The sequence below is a fragment of the Bos indicus x Bos taurus genome, chromosome 28 (assembly GCF_003369695.1).
Source record: "Bos indicus x Bos taurus breed Angus x Brahman F1 hybrid chromosome 28, Bos_hybrid_MaternalHap_v2.0, whole genome shotgun sequence".
NCBI lineage: Eukaryota > Metazoa > Chordata > Mammalia > Artiodactyla > Bovidae > Bos > Bos indicus x Bos taurus.
The window spans coordinates 32907212-32928879 of record NC_040103.1 but is presented as its reverse complement, the minus strand read 5'-3'; the positions used below and the strand labels follow the sequence as shown (position 1 = coordinate 32928879).

The window sequence follows — 21668 nt, the reverse complement described above, 5'->3', positions numbered from 1 at the left end:
GGTGTTGGAGAAGACTCTTGAGAGTCCCTTGGACTGCAAGGAGATCCAACCAGTCCATCCTAAAGGAGATCAGTCCTGGGTGTTCTTTGGAAGGAATGATGCTAAAGCTGAAACTCCAGTACTTTGGCCACCTCATGCAAAGAGTTGACTCATTGGAAAAGACCCTGATGCTGGGAGGGATTGGGGGGCAGGAGGAGAAGGGGACGACAGAGGATGAGATGGTTGGATGGCATCGCCAACTCGATGGACATGAGTTTGAGCAAACTCTGGGAGTTGGTGATGGACAGGGAGGCCTGGCGTGCTGTGATTCATGGGGTCACAAAGAGTCAGACACGACTGAGTGACTGAACTGAACTGAACTGATCACCATAAATAGAGTACCTGGCTGACACCTGGCTGAAATGAATGTAAGCAACCAAAATAACTGATTATTTTGCTATTATAACTTGATTTTGAAATAGTTTCAAGGAGTTGCAAAAGCAATACAAAGTTACTGGGCACATTTCCTCCAATGCGAGTACCATATGTTGAGTACTGTATGTTACATAGCCATAGTGTGTTGTTAAAACCAGGAAACTGACATTGGCACAATATTGTTGACTCACATTCTACCTTTTTTAGCTTTCTATTGGTTTTTAGAAACACTTTTTTTCTGTATAGTTTGAGGATATTTTATTGCATGTTTTTATATTTTAACCTCTCCAGTAAGAATACAGAATTCTTCCATCAGTAGAAAGAAATGCCATTGTGAGAGGCCAAACTTTAAAAAAAAGATCAATAAATTGAAAAATATACACCAACATTTTCATAAGGTCACATTAATGAATTTTAAAATGGTACTTGTTTCAAAATGACAGATTGAGGTTTAAAATCCCACTAAAAACTATTGTAATTCAGTTGACTACTTGTGAATACGGTATATGTGGGGTTTTGTTTAAATCATTTTTTTTAGCCTCTCCAAATAAAACCTTGGTCACTTCTGTTGATCAAGGTAGAATCTTGCTATCTATGGAAAAATTTTTCTCACTGTGTCATGTTCATCTGATACCACAGGTGGATGCGTGCATATGGATGCACACACAGTTATCACTACTTCTTGGCAGGAACACAGGTTTGGGCAGGAGCAGGTGAAGCAGAGATACTGAGTTGCTGGGGAAGATACTTGGGAACAACGGTTGGAGCTCTTATCTCTTGTGATTTTCCGGTTGGTTTCTCAGAAAGTTGCTCAAGAACGTTAATTCTGGGGAGGGGGCTGTGTAGTTTTCTTTTGGTTTAAGTCAAGACAGCAAGAGGGAAAATACCACTTTTGATAGTATACTTTTCCTTTGGAAGTTGCCCAGAATGTTCGACGCTCACTTAACTTTCTTGTAGAAGGATGGTGGGGACTTAGTACTCTTAGCTGATGAAGCAGAAACAGGCGAGTTTTGTTTATATACTGTTGTGACCATGTGATCATGCTTGTCTGGTGGATTTTCATTTGTTCCAAATTCATCCTAATCTGGAGCTTCCATGAAGCCAGGACAGGAGTACAAATGCTGATATGAAAAAAACGAACCCTCTGCTCTCAGACTTTGTGAAGAAGAAAACACGATTAGCTAAACTCACAGTAAGAACACAGACCTATCACATTATCTTTTGAAATGAGGTCACGGTCCAGGGGCTGCCCCACTGCGCTGCCTTCCCAGCTGTACCTGACCATTTCCTGAGTGTCTGCTAAGAGCCGGGTAGCAGTTACTTTAGAGAATATCAATCTGTGTCCCTGGAACCAGCAGAGTGCAGGTCACAGAAGGAAAACCGCAGAGGAAATTGCCAAATGAATGTACGGACTATTATAGTTTTGTTCAAAACTGTAGTGTTTTTTGAAAACATTCAACTTAAATGTTCAAGTTTTATAATCAATAAAAGGGAATAAATTGCGATCAAGTGGCAACACCCTGAGGCATGAGGAGAGGTGCTGGGAGGAAAATGGATTTCGTTTCTGCCGGCATCGGTCCACACATTCCAGGGATCCTGGCGGGAGTCCAGCTCTCTCTGAGCATGTGAGGTTGAGGGCATGCCCTGCCCATTCATGGCTGTAATCACAGGCGCGGGGAAGGTGGAGGTTGAGTTCATGTGTCCAGAACATTTTAAGAGGACTACTATTTCTGGTCAGAACCAGGAGAGAGAAAGTGTGAGTAGGGGCTAGATTGCACCATCCTTTGAGTTGTGTTCAATCTGTCAGTGATCATTCCTGTGGCCTTGGTATCAGAGAGGGGCGTGATAGGCCTCTGCTGAGTCCGTAGTGTTTTTGTTTCTTTAAAAGCAACTTTAAACTTCTGTTTTTATTGTTTTTGCTATTCAACCTATTTTGATAGAAACACCTTTAGGAAATCTCACCTGTAGCTAAGGTTCTGTGAAGTGGTCAAGGTATACATGGGGTGAACTCACTTCTGACCTGTCGTGCATGCTGAGATGATAAGATCGCGCCCCTCAGGAGTGGGTTTAAAGTCAGGCTCATAGGTGGCTTTCGGAGATCATAGTAGCATAGGGTTACCTACCCTTGCACCTACCCAAGTTTTCATAACTGATGGGTTCCTTCGATATCATGCTTTGCACTGGGAGTCACCATGAGCTCTGTAATTAGTATGTAAAGGATTTTGGCACTTAACCATCTATATTTATCTGACCAGCTCAGCTCTGCATCTGTAACGAACTGTAACCCAGGAAATCATGGTGTGTATCTTCATGTAACAGATGCCTTGCTTCTCCTGAATTTTCAAAGCGTTGAATTGATAATTACGGATGATGTTAAAGAGTCTAATGAGTTATTTGTTCAATGCGACATACATTATAAAAATACCTGCATATATCGGGTGGGCCAGGGACACCATCTCATCTGAGTAACAACTAGTTCTGTCCCCACCTTGCCCCCTCTGTCTCTCCCCTCCTTGTCCCCAGAGCTGCCTCTCCTCACGTGTAATGCCAGTGCTCTGTACAGTGTTTTGTTTAGAGTGGTTTGAACATTTTTCTGCCTGTGTCTTTCATTGCTGAAGTAACTCACCTCTCTCATATCGACTCTTACCCAGGAGCCGCACTGCAGACTCTTTGATGTAGGTCTTTTCTGCATGGCAGCTAAGGCCAAGCTGTGATTTTCATTGCATGATGCAACCTCACCCTTTTGGTTGTCGCCTCCAGGTTAACCAGATCCTTTCCCTGCACCGCCCATGCATGTCACGTGCTTCCCCGCCAGGCTTGGACCTGAATGTAGTAAGCACCTGGCGCATGCATGGAATCGAAGTGGCGAACATTCTGATACACTGAAGTCCTAGCATCTAAGATTCTCTTTGCCTATCATTGAGGGCCCCCAGTTTGCCGTGATACCACAAAGGCCACTCAGTCCATTAAAAGATCAAGCCTAGAAAGTTGGGAAAGAGAGAAATGAATCTTCTGTTGTTAAGGATAGGCTGAGCAAAAGTTAATGGCAAAGAATTTAGAAGTGAGAGTCATTTTTCCAAATAGCATTTTACCTACAGTCCTACAGATGCCCACCTCTGCACAGATGTGGCCAAAGTGATCAGAGTTACAATACCTTATCACATCTTTCTGAAGACTGTTACCTCATTTGCTTTTGCTTAGATCTAATCATTTAGATCTAATCTTTTGCTTAGATCTAAATTTATATACCTAATTTAAAAAGTACCTCTTAAGCTACATGTCCTGGGGAATGTGATCATGGATCTTTCTCTTAGATTATTGTATTAAGAGGAATACCACTAATTCAACTTTAAAAGATGTGAACTGGTAGCACTAAAAAGGACAATCATAGCCATTGGAACATGTTGGCATTGCGTTTGCATTATTAATTAGTAATTGCAATCATTTTCTCTCTTTAAAATACGTTTGCCTTAGGGCTTTCTTTAAATGTGTTCTTTTTTTTTTTAAGAAGCATGTTTTGTTTCCTCTTTTTTACTCCCTTTTATTCTCAGAATGGACTTTTATAAAGCATACTTGTCAGGAACTGTTTTCTTACTAGAGTTTTTTGTTATTTTATATAAATAGAGACATTTTAGATTACAGTGGCTGTAAATTGAGTAGGATGACAGGTGGGCATTAGCAGACTTCTGATAATCCTAGGGTAAGAATAATAATTCCTAGAGATTCTTGGCAGTACTAGCTTGCAGCACCCCTTAGATTAAAACTATTCACTGAGCAGCCATAATGACACAAAATTGAAGGCTTTGTATCTTGTTTTTAGTTTTCCCTCATGAATTGTGAGTTCTTTATATCTGGGGGATTTAGTAGATTGAAGCTCTTACCAAACTTCTATTTTCTCCTATTTTATTAAATGTATCCTAGTCACCCTATATAAACAGGCTTTGCTTCGAATTTCATAACCTGTCCTCTTGGCCACCAGTGTAGAGGTCCTTTGAACGGAGGCATTTCCCTTTCTGAAAGGGGCTTAGATGACATTATTGTGCAGACAGACCTGTGCAGAGCGGGTGATGCTGCCCCCAGCATGTTGAAATGCTCTCTCTTGCCCAGGGCTTTTATCTGGGGTTTTGTAAATGAAACACCTGATCCTTCTTTTCAGGTTCTTCAGCAAAGAGACTGATTCCTCTTTCTCTGAAAACCACAGTGCTTCTGGATAAAATGAAAGAATTTCTGAAACCCAACACAGTGTGAGGATAAGTGGGTCCATTCGTGGAGACAAAGGAGAAGATTGTAAGGAATCAGATTTCCAGGGTCTTCCTGAGTTCTTCCCAGAGATGGTTTTATAGTGATGGGAAAACAATTCTCAAGGAAAAATCAAAGATGTGGCAATATAATTGAAAAGAGGACCTGCAGAAGGAAGGAAGGAAAAATAAACTTCACCCCATGGAACATGTCATTCATGATATTCTTTACTAAATTTGGACCCAAAATCATGGGGACACCATTGATTGATAGGATAGAAAGAGCTATTTTTTTTTTCTGAGGCATGAACAGGACTATTATGATAAATAAGTGGTTTCCAATGCTAACTGGAAATAAGCAAGAAAGAAAACTAAATGAAGGAAAAGAAATATTCTAAGAGATAAGTTGTTTTCATGAAGTAGTTAAGGATAGTATAAATGAGTGTATACTTGAAGATACGGTTATAAAATCATAGGGTTTAACAAGTTACCATTTTCCTTGTTAGTGATGATGATTTGTTTCTAAGGCAACTTGATATTCTATGGAGACATTGGTCTCCATGGCCCAGGTCACTTTATAGCATTCCTAAGGAGTGACTCTTCTTGCTTTGCACTCAGCAGACTCAAGACTTCTAATCGGCAACATCTCAGACTCTCCTTTTTGGCTGTGAGGCTGCTGAGCTCTCAACAAAATTCCTAAATAGGAATACTTGCGAAACTTTCATGCCTCAGCTGTCAGCCAAAGACAGGGCTAAGACACAGCTATTTTATTTCCTTGTAATAAAGGTATAATTGTTCTGTATGCCAGATGTCAGAAAGACTTGTACCAGGTCTTTCTCTGTGTCTTCTTAAAAATCAAACACCAAAAAACAAATGAAAGAGAAAAAAAAAAAAACTCAGAATGTCAGAAACAAAGCTATCATCATTATCCTTTGGCATCACTTAAAATTTGTATGTAGCTTTTAACAAATGGCAGGGTCCTGGTGTTGAGGATATATGTTATGTGACAGTGTTTTTTATTCTTCAAAGTCAAGTTGCAGGTAAAGGGGGCAGCTGTTTCTTTAAATAATTATTTTTTCTCATTACTGTCCCCAAAGGGCCTTGGACTGCCAACAATCAGTGCCAGGCAGGCCCTCAGTGTTAGCATTCTTCATCAGGGTAGCCCTTTGAATGAGACCACTGAGGGGAGTGCGTGCTATTCTGCTTGGGTCCTGATGTGGCTGGGGTGAATAGCAGGGTTGAAACTGTAGTAGTTCTTTTAGGCTGCTGATAGAATGTTAGATTTTGTCAAAGAGAATAGGAAAGGGAGCTATTTCATGCCCCTTGGCAGTGAGACTGCCAGGCTGGTACCCAGCACAGGCTTCCCCACCCTAATCCTGGCAGGTAGACCCATAGCAAGGAGGCGTTGCCAAGGTCAGGCTGTCCAGGTGCTTCAGGATTATGTGAGGGAGGAAGACAGGGCTGGAAGCATATGGCTTAAGCTGAATAAGTAGGAGACAAATGAGTGACCAAGAAGTGCCTAGAAGAGTCTAAGACAAATATAAGAAGAAGGGTCAGAGAGAAGAATTTTGAAGTCTATATCCAATAATAGCCCAAAGAGATTCCATGATGATTTGAAAACCTGTTGTACTGTGGAAATCCCAACCCACCTGCTCAACCTTGTCCCAGTGAGCCAGCTTTTGTAAATAGAGGGCCCATGCTTTTTCCAGGAGACTTTTGGCAATCTGGAGAGCTTTTTCTGTGGGCAACCTTGAGGCTGAAGTGCCTTGAGACTATCCCAGGCTATTCTTCAATCTTGCTCTCCCTTTAAGAAGCAGGCACACCAGACAACTGCTCCCTGGTGTCTCAAAGCTGATGATTGGTTATTACTAGTTAGAAATGATTGTTTATGGGCCTTTTAAAACATGTTGAAAATTTAACATCCAGGAAAAAAAAAAGGCATTGGAGACAGAAGGCAGTGGTGGGATGACTGCTCAATTTTTCCCTCCTCAAGTCTAAGCATTTGTAGACGTGAGCGGAATAGGGCTCCAGGAGTCAGAGGTACTACTGACCATCCCCTTTCCCCTATGCCAAGCACTATGTCTGAATTCTTTCTTCTCCATTCAGACCTGGGACTTCTTTTCTCCTCTTTCTTCTCCCCATTTCTAATCACCTCATCCAGGCTGTCTGGTGTTGTGGATGGTCCCAGAGTGAAGCTGGAGTTGGGTAGAGAACAGACATGGTGCTGGAAGGCTGTGGATCCGTGCACGAGCGTGTGCCCATCCACGGGTGCCACCCCACACTTGTGCGTGGTTCACTGACCCAGCCCTTGAAGAACTCTGTTTCATTGTATCTGTGTTTGAGTGTCTGTGCACCAAAGGCTGTTTCAATCATGTACTCCATCATGTCCCTCTACTAGAAAAATAAGAGTTCACTGCAGAGGAGCTGACTCGAGTCAGTGGAGGTAGAGAAACAAGGGACTAAGGATCATTCAGTCAGCCTCCTCAGACAGTTTGGTGAAAGCTGAAGCAGGGCTCATTTGGCAAGACTCTGTTTAGCACAGTAGCTTAACTCTGATTTATTACATAAAAGTTTCTGGCAAATACAAATAGTAATTCCACTCTGGTAACAACTGTGATTGAAATAATTGTAGTCTGTAAATAAACTGCAGAAAACAAGCATTAGTGGGTAAGTTGTCTTGGATATCATTTCGAGAGTCCAGCACTGAAGAAATACATAATCTTACGGACGTAGAATTGGAAGAGATATTCAGAAGACCTGTGACTGGTTCAGCCCCCTCCCTTTCCTCCAGACCCACGCTAAGCCATCCAGGTAAATGAAACTCTTTCCTCTGCTCAAGACCTGAAAAAAGGAGAATACACATGTCCTGTGGCCCCTTATTAAAGTGACTCATGGTCTTCTATGCTGGGAAATCTTGGTTAATTATTTAGTATTTATGAGACTTGTATGACTGCCTTCATGGACATAACTTTTTCCCGGTGTTTCTTTTTTTCGATGTTACCCTAAGTTAAAGTTGTAATACATAGAATCACACCAGATGTCAGCTCACTGCAAATCCTATTGGGCATTTGAATTATATTGCAACACCTGATAAGGAGGCAATAAAGCAGATACAAAAAAAAAAATAGAGTGTGAAATAACTAATTCTGTTTTTGTTCATTTGGATAATTGCCTTTTGGGGCATTTTTCTACAAACGTTTCTTATTATCATTATTACTATTATCTTTGTTTTTAAGATAACTATCACTTGTTCAGTAATTAGTCTTCACTCATTATCTGATTTCATTCTCACAACAACCTTTGAAGCTTGTGCCTTATATCCAGCTTACAGATGAGAAAACCAAGGCTTGGAGAGGTCAGATCATGTGCTTACCATTCTGTATGGCTAGTAAGTAAGAGTTGGTATCTTAATTCTTCTGTTGAAGTCTGAAACTACCCAACTGCTAACCACTCTTGAAGTCAGCTTGTAATGCCCACACTTTACTACTTAAGTGCTTTAGTGGATTAGAAGATGGGAGAGACAAAGATGAGAAAGAAAACCTAAACTCAGATAGCATATTGAAATCTTGTGAAAAAATTCAGAAGGGCTCCATAAGAAAGTGACAGAGGTTTCCTGAAAACAAAGTGTCTGTGTGTTTCATTGAAAAATCCAGTGTGTAAGGAAGTGACATGTTTTGTTCTCTCCATCAGCAATCTGTGTCACTTCCTTTGTCTCCTAGAAGAATGCTTAATTATTAGGGCTAATCATTCAGGTAGGCACCCTGAGCCATACAGCCACTCTGAAGTCTACTGCTACCATTGTTCAAGGTTCTCTGATCACTCAAAGCTCAAGAAGACAGAGCATGTAGGATTCCAGCGAGTAGTGAGGGTTTATAAACTACCTCTCCATTTGTTCCAATTCATTTCAACATGACCCTAATGAGGCATATGCTTGTGGCTGTTGGATTACATCTCATCAGTTGAGCAGAGGCATAATTAGAAGCCTGCTGCTGTCAGAAAGATTAATAGGCCGATTGATACAAACCCATAACCGAAGATTTCCCAACAAAGCCATTTAACCAGCTGGCTAGAAATCATGGTACGGCAATACTGCAAGTAACAAAAATGTTTTCTGTGCACATTAGAGCCATTGCGAGATCTAAGAAAAGTGTTTTAAGATGAAACAAAGGGCCTATTCTGATGTTGTTATTATTGTTAGTATTGATGAATCAATGAACAAATAAATGAACAAATTTACCCATCAATGGTAACAATATCTCAGAAGATAACAACTTCAAGATGTTCGATGATAAACTCACAATGATGGTGAACAGAACAGGTCGCCTTCTGTTTGGTTAAACTCATAAAAACTACACAACTTACTGAATACGTGCCCCACCCAGTATAAACACCAAAGCACCCAAACTGGAAAGATTAACTCTTAAGTGCATAGCTCTGTCAAGGCAATTAAGATTGCCTTGACACTGAGAAAAGCAAACAGATAGAAAGCCTTCAACTTGGATCCATTCAAGACCTGGGCACTCCTGAGGTGCTGTCTAGTTTAGAAGACCATGTTCTACATAAAGATTCTTGCTTTATCATTGACTAATAAGTATACCATTCACAAAATCCACTATTGTTATTAGCTTGCAAGAGACCTAAAATTCTTGCAAGAGACCCAAGGTACCAGCTCATGGTTGGAAGAGCTTTGGCCTGGAGCATGGTAGAAAATAAAACTAGAGATGGAGGCTGAGACTGGGTTTCAGAGGTTTTTCTCAGCCAGACTTCGAGTTGATGCATGAGGCAGGATGGTGGATGGTGGATGAATTTTAGGTCTCTTTTGTGAGACAGAAAATTATATCAACAATAACATTGATTTCTAATTTGGAATATATTGTAACATCTGGCCTCCCTTTTAAAATTTCTTGGTCTCAAATATTCTGATTAGCTGGGTACTTTTATTTCTATATCGTGGGCAAGAAAACCAAAGCATTTTACTTATCCCATATATCCTAACAATACTAAAAAATCACAGTTCACTTAGATTTACTCCCTCTTCATCACAGATAGGTTTCTTAATATCCATGACTATATGATGTAATTTTTCTATATTTTGATTGAATGGAATGCAAAACTTTCTAATCCATGATTAGAAGTATTAATAATATCTAAGGATTATCATACATTGCTGTATACATTCTTGTTCTTCTAGAATAAGAAAGGCTGAGAGAAATTGAGCTATCCATCTTTAAGACTATGGAACACTAGGATTTATTTCTCTATAAGCAGAGGAACTTCCCTCAGCAGTTAAGGTCAAACTCCATGACACCATGACTATGCAGGGTCCCAGGAAGGCCTTTTGGGGATTAGTAATATCTCATATGTCAGTCTTTACAGAGGAGGGTTAGATACAGTTTGGACAGTTCAGCTTCCTCTGAATTTTACAGAACATTCCGCAAACACATACATGTTTTTCTAGGACAGTGTTACCTCCTCCATAAATCAGTCACACCCCATTGTCAACTCCTATTGATTCATATAAGCTTCATGCCAGGCCCTGTGGATAGCAGATCCTATGCCTTATGCTGTTTCTTCCCCTCCAAGGATACTGCAATTGGTCTGGAGAAGGGAGGTGGTATGGCAGAAGGGTATTGAAATTTCTATCCCAACTCTACCACATAGCTGCATGATCTTGGGTAGGTTTCTGAGCCTCTGCTTCTCTGTATGAAAAATGGGGAATAGACCAAAGTATCTGCTGCTTGATTTTGCCAAGTTGTGAGGACAAGTGCAATAGTATGTGTAAACTCTATGCAATTGCCAAGTATTATTATATTGAGTAAGAACCAACATTCCAAAGCAGTTTAGAATTCCTTACTCTTAGTGCTATGAGAATTCAAGATGGGAAAGTTCAGTGATGGCAGAAGCCAAGGAATGCCTTCTGGCTGGCCTTGAAGACTGCCTGAGGTTTGAACTCAAAGAGGAAGGACCACTTGAAAAGTTCACAGCAAAAGCATAGAGTTAGAATTAGGAATATGAGAGTCACATACATGAAGTGATGAAGGCATCAGCTCATGGTAGGAAGAGCTTTGGCCTGGGCATGGTAGAAAATAAAACAAGAGATGTAGACTGAGGCTGGGTTTTAGAGGTTTTTCTCAGTCAGACTTGGAGTTGATGCATTAGGCAGGAGAGAGCCACAATGGTGGATGGATGACACCTTTTAATTAAATTACTCTGGCAACATTGCAGAGGTGAGACTAGGAGGAGAGTCTGGAATCATTAAATTTATTGTATTGATTCATGTCTGCAGTTCTATGGGCCTGAACTCCCGTGGTCCATAATCCTGGTGGGAATTGAGATGGTTTCATCCAATTAAAAAAGGGACTAGCCACAAGAGTGAGGAGAATGTAAATGTTAGAAATTATTTCCCAAAGTGCTATTTTGTTCCTCAGCTAGTCCCTTCCCTCTCATGCAGTTGTTTATTAAATCATTTCGAATGTCTGCTGCTGCTGCTGTTGTTCCTAAGATGCTTAACATTTCTTTATCTCTTATAAACGACATTCTCCATAACCTCTCCCCATCCAGCCCTCATTATTTTTCCTTTTAATCTTAAACTAAAAATGTGCTCCTCAGGCACTTAATTGGAATGTCATTGGTGAAGCTTGCATGGTGGCGTTGTATTTATTGGGTTGGCCAAAAGGTTCATTTGGGTTTTTCCACAAAATCTTACAGAAAAACCTGAATGAACTTTTTGGCCAACCCAATAACACTTCCCTGTATTATCTTAATTCCGCTCCACCCCCACCCACCTTGTTCACATCTGAAACTCAAAGTCTCCTTGTAACCCCTTGATCTCAGCACTTAATTTAGTAGCAGGCAGGTGGTTGTCCAGGGATGGGCCCAAATGTGTAATCCTCTTTATTCAGGTCTGAATGGGAATCACCTCGAGCAGCAACACCTTTCCCTAACGTGTAGTTGCAGAAGAGCTCTTCAAGAGCTGTGATTCTCAAAGTGTGGTTCCTGGGTGAGCAGCAGCATCTGGGAAATGCAAATTCTTAGGGTCCCATACAGACCCTCTGAATCAGGAGCTCTGACAAATGGGGTCCACCAGTGTTTTACCAAGCCCTCGAGGTACATGCTAAAGTTTTAGAAACACTGTTCTGGGGAAATGTTTTGAAAGGTTTGGGCAGCCAGGCTCAGAGAGTTAGGAAAACAGACTTCAGAAAACATTAGGAAAAGTTTAGAGGCTGAGAAGAGAGGCAATTACTTCCTTCTTGGAGATAGACCAGACATCACAACTCCCAGAAGTGAGACTTTGTCCTTAGCCCCCTCCCCTTTGAAAAACAACCTGGGCAGTCATTGCTTACTTCATGCTTTGGAAAGACAAGTTCTTAAGTCCGTCTTCAAGAAGGACCGTTGGATCTTCCTGCCCAAAGGTCTTCACCTGTATTGTTAGATAGGTGGAGAAAAAGATATATTTCCCACTTTGGTCAGTCTCATTCTCCTCTATAGAGACATCTGAATACTAAGAATATGCTTACTTGATGGTCAAGAGGAAACAGAGGTTTGTATTTCAGTCTCTGTTCTACACTGAATGTTTATCCCATCAGAAGCAGCTTTTTATTGAGGTTCTTTTGAAGGTGCCCCAATCATAGTGTCCTGATCGAAATGCTAAATTTGCCTAAAGTTTTAGTACCAGGCTTGATCCGTGGACTGTAGGAGCCTAGTAATTAACAGTCTATCAACTTACCAAGTATCTTAGGTCCTCTAATTAGTAAGTTACTAGTTAACCAAGAACAATTGAGAGAAAGTCAGCTCTACCACCAGGAGTAGTGTTTTTATTTCACTTTTTAAAATCCTCCTTTTTTATCTGTTGGCAACATGTCTGTAAAAATCCTATTCTAATGTGGGCATGCCTTATCAGAATGGAGATCCAAATTTAAGTGTGTAATTCAGAATCACTTCCCTTTGTAGGAAAAAAAAAGGTGATTTCTTTTCTAGCTCCTAAAACTTCTAGACAAGGAACTCTTCTATTTTACACAAAAAGGAAGAAGAGTTTATATTTCATTCTCCATTCTACAATGAGCTTTAATCATTAAGATAAAGTCTCATTGGGAGGAAAATAAATTCTGGCTAGTATGGCCAACCCTTTTGTTGTTGAATTCTGTGTTTTCTTTTTATAAGATCAACGAACTTCTCTGTGGGTTGTTTCCATTTGAGGAATGAAATGATGGGGCTTTAGAGTCTCTGCTCTGTGGTCTTTGACTGTATGAGTCTGTGGACTAAAGGCACTCAGAGGATTTATCTCAGAGGGGATCCTGATAAACAGTTCTGATCTCTCTTGAGAAAACTAGGCAGGAGATTTCTCCTTGGGCTCTCATGCAAAGAGCTGAGAGGGATAGAAAATAGACTGTCTGATCACTCTGGTCCTACCTGGGTTCCAGGGGCCAGCCTCTTCTGTCTCAGAATTTCCTGTTTCTCTCCTACTTCATCTTAGCTGAGTGGCTCTTATTACTGGTGAGCTTCAGCCAGAGGAAAAGCTGCCAGCCCCAGCAGCATAATTTACTCCCTTTATTATTTCAGCTCAAAGTATAAGTCTCAAGGAATGATATAAAAGGATGATTAAATTAATTCTCTAAAATTCTGAAAGACCAGAGAAAAGGTCTATTATGATTTCAACATTGTTTTCTGTAAATCAGTGTGTTGTAGAGGTATATTTTTCAGCACAGTGTTCTTTACCATCAAGCTCTCTTATTGCTGCCTTTGGGGATGGGCAATATAGGAGGAAGTAGCAGAAATGACCAGAGAAGGCAATGGCACCCCACTCCAGTACTCTTGCCTGGAAAATCCCATGGATGGAGGAGCCTGGTGGGCTGCAGTCCATGGGGTTGTGAAGAGTCAGACACGACTGAACCACTTCACTTCCACTTTTCACTTTCATGCATTGGAGAAGGAAATGGCAACCCACTCCAGTGTTCTTGCCTGGAGAATCCCAGGGACAGGGGAGCCTGGTGGGCTGCCATCTATGAGGTCGCACAGAGTTGGACACAACTGAAGCGACTTAGTAGCAGCAGCAGAAATGACAAGGAAGGCAAAGAATAGTGGAAATTAGTTGCTACAGCCTAATTCCTTATACTCTCTTAATTATCTGCTTCCATTTATGTTGAACCAAAATATCTTCAATGGTATTGAGCTAGCATCTCTTCCCCCACTGTTCCTTTCTCTTCCACAGCCTAGCAAATACTTTCCCTACTCAGTGTGTTTCAAGGTTACTATGAAATTGACCACAGAAGCCATGGAGTTAATAGGAGTTAAGGAACTCACATGGACCCCCAAATGTGCCACCAATGACTATTGTGAAGGCAATAAGTAAGGTGATTGTTTGGCCTTGGTGAAGTGGTAGTGGGTTTTCCGTAACAGACTTGGGACATGTCTGTCCCCTTGGTAGTATACACATCAATCTTGATGTGGACAAGTTTATAAGGCACAGCTAAGTCACTGCTGGCACAAGGGAAGACATGAGTACAATATTGTATTTCCCTGCAGGATTCCCCGCCCCCCCCCGCCCCCCGCCCATCCTCAATCTCCTGCTCACTCTTACGCACACATACACCCACACATACACCATTTACTCTTCAGTATTTTGGTAGCCCATCATACCTGTAGCTTACCTAATATAGAGATGCGCGGTCTCCTCATCCCTTGGGATCAATAGTGGACTTCTGGTCAACCTAGTTCATATACTTCTTTCCACTGCGCCTAGAGTAGCAAAGAATTCTAACACCTGTGGACCCTGTGGGTCTTGCTCTTAAAACAAAATTCCATCCTAGATTGAGGATTGCAGAAGTGTCACTTGTTAACTCCTGTCCTGGATTCTCCTTTTTTCATTGAATCTGAGTAAGAGAGCAGGCAAAGAGCAGTGGCAGGCTATGGTGTTCAGTCTCTTTTGCTCCTGCCTTCTTTCATCATTGGAGTAAGCAAATTCCATGCTATCTTTCCTCCCGCTTTACCTTAGTGAAAACCGAGTACTTGCCATTTCCTTTATACAAATGGTTTTCAGTGTTTGTTTTTTGTTCAGTCTGCTTAGTTTGTAAATGCAAATGTAGATTCCTCTTCATGCTTGTCTGTAGGGTTTTCCACATATCTGTGATTTGGGAGATGACAAAGGGCATGTTTGACTTGTAATACAGATGAAGAATGGATAAATCCAGTGCATGTAACTCGATCAGAGAGTCCCACGGACTGAGTCACCCTGCCTTTAAGCGGGCCCTGCATATCTGTACTGCACAGATTCCTGCCTGTTGAACAACCAAGAATTGCCCTTACTGAAGTACAACTATACTAACTGGTATTGCGTACAGCAATTTCCAAAGTGGTGATACTTGGAAATCCTCCATCCTGCACCTCTCAAGTTAGCCCTCTCCCATCCTGGAGGTCCATGTTGCTTCCCATCTGGGGAATGTATTTTACTTCTCCCCATCCTCCCCTATTCTTTCCCTCACCACACCTTCTTGACATTCCTGGCCTGAGTGGTTCCATTGGCTTACTGATAACAGTGTCCTATACATATTCATTCACAGCTTTGAAAGGCTTATGAGGCTTTCCTACTTCCCATCCAGCCCAAACTTTGGGACTTTTCACACTCTGATCCTCTGATCAGTTTGATGCAGGAAAGCACACGGAAGCCACGTACCAGTTTGTATAGTTGTACCCTTTTGAACTGCCTACTCTCAAGCAAAGTAGAATGTGCTGGGGGTTCGCATTGGCTGCTTGACACACACAAGGGCAATTAACCTGCATGCCAAAAAATAAAAATAAAAATTAACCCTTAGAGTACTGCTTCAATAGATTGATTTAATGGTCTTGAATTCTACCAGTTGGGCAATGCTTCTTTCCCCAGATCAGAGTGCTGCATATAAGTCCATATTTAGTTTCACCAGAACATCCACCAGGATCCTCTCCTCCACGGCTTTCCTGAGATGCTCCTGGTCCTTTATCATTAATCAACCAATGGCTTTTAAAAGGTCCAAAACACAACCGCTGTGTTTAATTGAAAATGGACTTCATTTCTAATGTGCTGGAGAGTGGGAGGGACTGCTTTTAGCTTAGGTTCGTGTCCTCTCAAAGAAAGAGGTCAGTTCTTTAAGGGTTAATATGAAATTGAGGACTTTGGTGGTCTCTTCTGCTTGTCCTTCCCTCAAGGTGTCTGCATGATCCTCTTTAGATTCTTAGCTCAACTGTTGAATGATGATGGAAACAATACATGTATCAAATGACGAAAACAAAGAACAAAAGACTGTATGGTTGAATGGAAAGGCCCCTTGGCAATGCTTGCTTGATGATCACAGGGGATACAAAGACCAAATGTTTTATTTTTTGAACGTTCATTTTGTCCTGTTCCCTAAGCACCGTCACTGCACAGCGATATGGAACATGTGATGATGCTTTTCATTTACCTCTTGCTTTTCTCTTCTTCCTATCTAATAGCCCAATAGAATCCTGCCAGAATTTCTACAAAGATTTCACATTACAGATCGACATGGCTTTCAACGTATTCTTCCTTCTCTACTTTGGCTTGCGGGTAAGTTTGAACAAGACTGCTCAGTATCACAATGGAGCGTGTGAATCTTGTACCTAGGGACCATTCCCCATCAGCATCTGCTCCCACAGGCAAGATGAAGCCCAGTGTTTGCAGGGAAGACAAGAGACCGAATTCTGATTTTCATTTTGTGAGAGAGCCCTTTCCTTAGGTCAGCATTTCCTCACGTATATGTTAATTTTGTTCTGAGCAGGAGAAATAAGGATTGAAATGACTATTACACCCTTACTGGTCTACTGTTCCTCATCTCTCCATTCACGCACGAATGCATGGTTTGCCTTAAACAGGAGGAAAAACCTTCCGCTCTTAAAATTATGTTTATCAGTGCTCACTTAACTGAATCCTGAGAGAACAGTGAGTTGTGAGGGTTGAAGCAAGGGGGTAGATTGGCAGAATTGAGGGCTTGGAGGATTTATCCAAACCATGTCTATAAAGGGAGCTGTACAGACTGTGTGGGTGAATATTTACAGTGGAGACTTTAAGAAACGTGAGGTCTCTCAAACTGCCCTATGATGCTATTGAAAACCACAGAAAAATGTACTCCCTGAGCTTTCTCCAAGGCTCTCAGAGCATATAGTCACTCTCTAGAAAAGACTGTAGATCCAAATTCTAAGACAGAAATAGCAAGGAACTGGCATAGATATAAGAACATAACATCTCCCTCTAGGCCCCCATGAAAAACTGAAATGTACCCTTTGGAAGAAAGAGTATAGTTTGTTGTAGAGCCCCAGTTTGAGTTCCCTGAGTCATACAGCAAATTCCCACTAGCTATCTCTTTTACATATGGTAGTGTATATACTTGGAGAAGGCAATGGCACCCCACTCCAGTACTCTTGCCTGGAAAATCCCATGTACGGAGGGGCCTGGTAGGCTGCCACCTATGGGGTGGCTAAGAGTCGGACACGACTGAGCGACTTCACTTTCACGCATTGGAGAAGGAAATGGAAACCTACTCCAGTGTTCTTGCCTGGAGAATCCCAGGGACAGGGGAGCCTGGTGGGCTGCTGTCTATGGGGTCGCACAGAGTCGGACACGACTGAAGCGATGTAGCAGCAGCAGCAGCAGTGTATATACTTCCGTGTTACTCTCTCCATTCCTCCCACTCTCTCCTTCCTCCCCCATACCCGTGTCCATAAATCTGTTCTCTATGTCTGCATCTCCATTGTTGCCCTGTAAATAGGTTCATCAGTATCAACTTTCTAGAACTGAAGGGTGGGAAGAGGTGGGAGGTGGGGGGAGGCTTAAGAAGGAGAGGGGACACATGTATACCTATGGCTGACTCATGTTGATGTTTGGCAGAGACCAACACAATATTGCGAAGCAACTTTCCTTCAATTAAAAATAAATAAAAAAAAATAAATAAAAATAAATAAGTGTTTTCTTTTGAGGGGGGGAAGAGTACTGTTTGCATGCCAGCACCATGCTTCTCATTTTCTCTCTCTCTCTCTCTTGTGTTTTCTTTCCCCCAGTTTATTGCAGCCAACGATAAGCTATGGTTCTGGCTTGAAGTGAACTCTGTGGTAGATTTCTTCACGGTCCCCCCTGTGTTTGTGTCCGTGTACTTAAACAGAAGTTGGCTTGGTAAGTCGATCTCTCTCCCTTCTTTTTCACTGGCTTCTGAGCCATGGCTGAAATACATCAGGTGGTGCATCTGGGATGCATTGGAGGACTGAGAATCCACAGAAAGAAACCTTCCTGGATTTGTGTGAACAACTCTCAGAGGTTTAGAAGTTGATGGTGAGAGTTTTCTCTCAGAAGCAAGCACCAGCCAAGAAGAATGTGAACAGTGAGTGCTTCAGAGAATGCAGTTTTATCATTGTTGAAGCCCAGTGGTCATCATGGTCACAGGCAGAACCTCTGCATTCATGGTTCTCTTACTGTTTATTCAACAGAGCATGGGCACAAAGCTTTCTGCGTAACAGCTTCAGGTGCCCCAGGAGGCCTGCCTGCCAGAGTTAGCTTCTGTCTGCTTCACAGTTTTGTGATGGGTGGACCCAGTGTGGTTTAATTAAAATTGTGAGCTCCTTTGTGGGGGTGGAATAAGACACCTTCACCTCGAGGGAGATCCAGCTTCTTCCCTGTGTGAATGGAGGAGCTTTTGCTGGAGCTGTGTTCACACCTCACTTCCTGTATTTGCTTGACAGGTCACTTCCTGTATCAAGTCTAGGATAATTTAGTGGGAAAAGTAAGTAACTCAGAGGATGGTCAAGGGGCCAAAGGTTTAGAGAGGCAGCTGTTGGGTTCTCTTTGCCACACTGAGTAATTTCCTCAAAATGTTCTTGCTGTCACAAGTCTACAGGGGAAGAGGGGAGGCTGAAATAGGACTTGGAGGACTATTTGTGGGCTCCCTCTGTCTTTATTTTCAGAGATTTTTGGTCTTAACATATTTCTTCAAAGTAATATATATATAAAATAGCATCAATAGTCAAAGATGTATAAAGAAAATATTAAGTACCTCTTCCGCCCACATCCATCACTACGCTCTGCCCAGGATGCTCAGTGTTACAGACTTCCACATCTTTCCTTTGTGCTGGTTTCACCACCAGCAAACACAGATGTGCACACATCACAGTGTTTTAGAGATGGTTGTCTTTATATGAAATCATTGTTATCAGTCACATCACACTGCAGTTGACTCTCTTACTACTAGTAAGTGATGGCCATCCCTTCAGCTCTGTAATGATTCGTTTTATGACAGTTGCGCAAAATCCCATACATTGCTCTAGCACGTTTATTCAGCTGTTACCCAAATAATGCACAACATGATTGTTTACTTTTCTGCTATCAACAGTGGTTTGGTAAGCACTCTCATCCATGTATCCATACAGTTCTATCTTTAGAGAGAATTCCAAGTTCCTGGAAGAGGACTTGCTGGATCAAAGAGTATGTGTATTTTAGTTTATAGATATTAATGGATAACTTTTCAAAAATGTTGTGTCAAAATATGCTTCTGCTAGCACTTTTGATGTCCTTGCTAGTCCTGTAAATGTATTCTATACCTAGTATCAAGTACTTTTAAAACAAGAATCTTTTATATATGGTGTGTGCAGTAACGCATACAGGTATGTATGTGTGTGTGTGTTTATCATGCGGATTCTATTTTCTGCTAGTTTTCTCATTTGAGTTGTATTTACTTGCTCAAGGGGAATGTTTTCGCCCTTGATCTGAGATGTGCTCTCTTAGATGGGATTTTCTGGCCAGAATGGTGAGACCATTAGAGCCAGATACCCAAGTGAGAAGCATCTTGAGTATCCTTTCATGGCTCTGATGCCCAAGATCCTGGCCGCTTCAACTGAGCTCTGAGCCCACCTTGTGATGTGAGGAACTCACTTTTCGTCCCTCTACCTGCTGTTTTTCACCTGTAAAATAGAGGTTGGGCTAGATGATCTCAAAGATTCTTTCATTTCAGAAAATTTCTAAACCTCTTGCATTGTTCATGGGAACTTTGAGAAAATTTGCAATCTTGGTTGTTGTAGAGAACTAGGTAGTTAGTGAAATTAATCACCAGCATACCTGGGTCAAAGTTTTGTATGGACTGCTAACCAGAGCTCTTTCTAAACCATCATTGTGACACATGTATACACACACACACACCCCAAGCAGACAAAGGGAGAGAAGGAAGAGAGGGAGAGGGAGAGAGGGAAAGAGAGAAGGATGGAAGAGAAAAGAGAATAAGGGAGGAGGAAGAAAAGGAATCTGCCTTCTCTTCTTGGTTGGGCTCTACTTCCTCTGTGTACTTGAACAAACACTACTTTTCTGGACCCTCAGTTTTCCCATTGGAAAAATGGGATATTTGGACTTAAACTACCTTCCAGTTCATGCACTTCCCAAACCTGAATTTGATGCTAGGTCCCTTGTGGTCCTGGAAGATGGAGGGGACCCCTTCCTGACTGTGGTGGAGACATCCCACCTCTGCAGCCAGCAGGGCTCACCCCTGGTGTGGAACCAGGTCTCCTTTTTTTTGCGTAAGTGAGTCTCCTTGAATAGTCACCATTAGGAGGACTTAGATCTTGTAAAAACCCATTCCTTTTTGTGGATGATGTCATTCTGACTTTTGGAGGGGTTCTGATCTAGTAAAAATCTATCTGCGCAGACAGGAAAATGGAAGAAAGAGGAAAGGGGGTTGGGGGAGGGATAAATTAGAAATTTGGGATTAGCAGATACAAACTATTGTATATAGAATAGGTAAATAACAGGGGTCTACCATATAGCACAGAGCTTCCCAGGTGGCTCAGTGGTAAAGAATCTACCTGTAATACAGGAGACGTGCATTCGATCCCTGCTTCGGGAAGATCCTCTGGAGAAGGAAATGGCTACCCACTCCAGTATTCTTGTCTGAGAAATCCCATGGATAGAGGAGCCTGGCAAGCCGCAGTCCATGGGGTCACAGAGAGTTGGACATGACTTAGGGACTGAGCACCCATGTACTATATATATAGCACAAGGAACTGTATTCAGTACCTGTAATACACTATTGTGGAAAATAATATGAAAATTTATATATATGGCTTCCCAGATGGCACTAGTGGTAAAGAACACACCTGCCAATGCAGAAGACATGAGAGATGCAGGTTCCATCCCTGGGTTGGGAAGATCCCCTGGAGGAGGGCATGCAACCCACTCCAGTATTCTTGCCTGGAGAATCTCATGGACAGAGGAGCCTGGCGGGCTACAGTCCATGGGGTTGCAAAGAGTCTGACACAACTGAAGTGACTTAGCACATGTGCACCAATAAGTCACTTTGCTGTGCGCCAGAAACGAATACATTGTAAACCAACTATACTTCAGTTAAACAAAAAAGGGGGCAGAGACAGAAAAGAGAAGACTAGTTAGAGATGCTTTGCTTCAGTTGTAGTTGCTTTTCAAAAAAAATATGCTCTAAAATATGCTTTAATTTGCTCACGAATTGAACAGGGTTATAAAGCAGCTATTATATGCCAGGTGCATTTTCTATATGATTAGGAAACAACAGTGAATAAAGTAGGCAGCATCCCCTCCTCTGACATTGCGGTGGGGGAAGAACAGGGAAAAAAGAAGCCTAATAAATAAGTAAATTATATAGTATGTTCAGAAGCATAAGTGCTCAGTCACTTCAATTGTGTCCACCTCTGTGATGCTATGGACTGCAGCCCTTCAGCCTCCTCCTCTGTGGGATTCAAGTGCTATTGAAACTGGAAACAAAGACCAACAACCTTTGAGACTATGAGATAATAATAACTACTAATAACCTTTCTTCTCTTTTAGGAGAAAACACATTTAATGAAATACTTTTGGTTCTTTGGTGACTAAGCCTCTTGGGTGAAATCCAAAACTGATCTGCCTGTTATGGAAGAGAATTCAGTATAGTAATATTTCAAGGAGGTCCCCATTGTGATTTAATACATAGGTTATTGCACCAGGAAACAGTTATTGTTCTGATGAGCTGCCAGAGATAAAATGAA

At 41.7% G+C, this 21668-nt stretch overlaps 1 protein-coding gene across 1 annotated transcript in view; it reads left to right on the top strand.

Moving 5' to 3' along the window:
• KCNMA1 (potassium calcium-activated channel subfamily M alpha 1) overlaps positions 1-21668 on the top strand; it is a 771888-nt gene that overhangs the window by 424804 nt on the left and 325416 nt on the right. The window contains 2 exon segments of the mRNA XM_027530425.1: positions 16116-16209; positions 17697-17808. Of these exon segments, the coding sequence (XP_027386226.1) occupies positions 16116-16209; positions 17697-17808 (206 nt within the window).